The following is a 3,073-nucleotide window of genomic DNA, read 5'->3' on the forward strand; positions in this document are numbered from 1 at the left end:
AGAACAACCCTTGACCCGCAGGCTGAGGTCACGCAGAAAGAAGCGAGCAAGAAACTCCTGCCTCAGCACCTGGCACCCTGCTCCTCTTGGCACCCGCCCTCTCCGCGGGCAGCCCGGCCAGCTGGCTGGCAGCGCCGCCTTGTCCGCCATCCGTCAGGGAAATGAAGCAGCCCGTCCCCCAGGACGGCCGGCCGGTCTGCAGCAAGCGGCCTCTTTTTAAAGAATATATACTTCTACGATTTCAGAGAGGAGGGGAGAGGGGGAGAGAGAGACACCCAGGATGAGAGAGAATCATCCATCGGCTGCCTCCTGCACGCCCGCTACTGGGGGTCGAGCCCGCAACCCCGGCATGTGCCCTGACCGGGGATCAAACTGGCGACCTCCTGGCCCATGGGCAGGCGCTCAGCTAACTGAGCCACACTGGCCGGGTGGAACTCTCTCTCTCTAAGAAATATTTAGCTCCTTGTCACTTTCTAGGCCTCATTGCAACAAGATGCCCTGCATTTGCTACGCAGTTTAGCCAAGAATTTTAAGGCTCCTAGAAACTGGCCCCGCCTGGATACCTGTCTTTGGGGCATCTGGTCTACCAAGCAGACGGCTTTGGGTTACAAACGAAGCCCTCATGTCTGGCCTTCTCAAAGGCCATTTACAGCTCTCACCGGTTTGGCTCAGTGGATAGAGCATTGGCCTGTGGACTGAAGGATCCCAGGTTCGATTCTAGCCAAGGGCACATCCCCAGGTTGCAGGCTTGGTCCCCAGTGTGGGGCATGCAGGAGGCAGCCGATCCATGATTCTCTCTCGTCATGGATGTTTCTCTCTCTCTCCTTTCCTCTCTGAAATCAATAAAAATATATTTCAAAAAAAGAAGAAACTGTTAAAAAAAAAAAAGGGGGGGTGGCATTTACAACGCCCAGTGGGAGCAGTGTTCCAAGTTATAGATACGCAATCAGGCACATCCGCCAAATGCTCAGACACACGCCGATCGCTGATCGCTGCACACAGGCCAGCACACGCCGCCCCTCCTCCCGCCCGGCTCACCTGTTGTAGAGAAGGATGTCCGGCTTCCAGATCTGGCCGTCGGGGAAGCGCACGGTCTGCACGCCCGGGTACTCCGACGTGTTCCACTGCAGGTAGTGATCTGTCCAGGACTGACACGCACAGTGCCGTCAGGCGCACGTATGGCCTTGACCACTGAGACTGAGCTAGGACGCGACTAGGTCAGCTCGGAGCCAACAGGAGTGAGCCAGGGGGTCACGGTTCCATTCCAGGTTGGGGCACGTGCCCCGGTTGCGAGCTCCATCCCCAGGAGGCAGCCGGTCAGTGATTCTCTCTCCTCATCGATGCTTCTTATCTCTCCCTCTCCCTTCCTCTCTGAAATCAATTTAAAAAAAAAGAAAGAAAGATGATAGAACACCTTTAACTATGGTTGCTAGCACGGCCCCCAGCAAGCCACGGGCTCGCTTGTCTATGAGCCCAATGTGTGAAGTGACAGTTTAGAAATGAACAAGAGAAACGCGTTAGAAATAAGTACGGATGCCCTGGCCGGTTTGTCTCAACGGATAGAGCGTTGTCCTGTGGGACTGAAGGGACCTGGGTTCGATTCCAGGCACAGGCCTGGGTTACGGGCTCGATCCCCAGGAGGGGGCGTGCAGGAGGCAGCCGATCCATGATTCTCGCTCATCACGGATGTTTCTCTCTCTCCCTCTCCCTTCCTCTCTGAGATCAATACAAACGTATTTAAAAGAAAGATAGAAAGACGGTTCACAGCCTGACATCTGCCATGTGGATGCTGTTGGGCCCATAATGAGAATCAGGAGGTAAACAGGAATAGAGACGCTGCCCAGGAGGCTTGGACACGAGAGCCAGGGAGAACGGCCGGCATTCCAAGCTCGGAGAAGACAGGTTGTTTTTTTTCTCGACTCGGTGACACATGTCCCCCGTTTTCAAAGCAGCAGCCGGGAGTGGGGGAGTGGCCGGACAGTCCCTGCAGGAACGGAGAGGCGCCTGCCGCCTCCCTTCCTGGGTCAAACCAGATGACGGCGGGCAGGCCCCCCGAAACAATACGCTAAGCCATGGAGAACCCCCACTGCCCCCTCCCAGGACCAGAAAGAGGCAGACACCGACGTCGGCCACTTTCTCCTCTTTTGGGCCAAGTAACCGGAACATTGGACCGAATCAAGGGCGAGTGGGATGATGGGAAAACAAGACCACTCCCCCGCTGCCCAGGAAGAATTGATCGTGCTGTCGCTGTTCACCTCTCTGCTCTTCTCTTCGGAAAGGCAGGAGCACCGCGAATCTGCAGGAACATTCGCTGGGGGGGGGGGGGGGGGCTGGGATCCAGGAGGTGGGTTTAGGTGCTGGGACCAGGGATTCAGCAACGTGAGACCCCAGGAGCCCAATTTCCTGTCCACGCGTCCACCCTCCCCCGGAACCCCGGCCTTCCGCCTGCAGCTGCTCTCGTATCTGTCGCGTATTTTTTTTTTTAAATATATTGTATTGATTTTAGGGAAAGGGAAGGGAGAGGGAGAGGGACAGAAACATGGATGGGCTGCCTCCCGCACGCCCCCTACTGGGGGATCGAGCCCACAAACCCCCAGCATGTGCCCTGACCCGGAATCGAACTGGTGACCTCCTGGGCTAGGAGGTCAGTGTGTGATGTCAGTGGCTCAACCACTGAGCCACACCGGCCGGGCTTTAGCCTTCTTTTACACTGTAAACCACTCAGCCTGATTGCAGGCGGCTTGGACGTGGCTGAGTAAGTGAACGCAACGAACGGGATGAGTTTTAAAGCGAGCGAAGCGGAGGACGCCTCTGCAAGTACGAGCCGCGATTAGAGGGAGTTTATTTACGGAGCAACGGACTCGAATCAGTGCCTGGGCAGCCAGCACCCTTCCGGACAAACTGCCAAATCTTTTCCTTTTAATCCTCACCCGGGGATATGTTTTCATTGATTTTTGCAGGGAAAGGAAGTGGGGAGAGAGAGAGAGAGAGAGAGAGTGATAAGAGAGAAACATAGATCAGCTGCCCCTATTGTGGATCTAGCCCACAAGCCTGGCATGTGCCCTCATAAGAA

At 55.9% G+C, this 3,073-nt stretch overlaps 1 protein-coding gene across 1 annotated transcript in view; it reads right to left on the reverse strand.

The window, feature by feature from the left end:
• The window catches only part of LOC102764475 (neuronal acetylcholine receptor subunit alpha-7), a 17,870-nt gene that overhangs the window by 6,602 nt on the left and 8,195 nt on the right, over window positions 1–3,073 (reverse strand). The window contains exon 2 of the mRNA XM_015569097.1: window positions 1,039–1,148. Within this exon, the coding sequence (XP_015424583.1) occupies window positions 1,039–1,148 (110 nt within the window). The remainder of the gene's footprint in view (window positions 1–1,038; window positions 1,149–3,073) is intronic.

This window comes from Myotis davidii, unplaced genomic scaffold (genome assembly GCF_000327345.1).
Source record: "Myotis davidii unplaced genomic scaffold, ASM32734v1 scaffold164, whole genome shotgun sequence".
NCBI lineage: Eukaryota > Metazoa > Chordata > Mammalia > Chiroptera > Vespertilionidae > Myotis > Myotis davidii.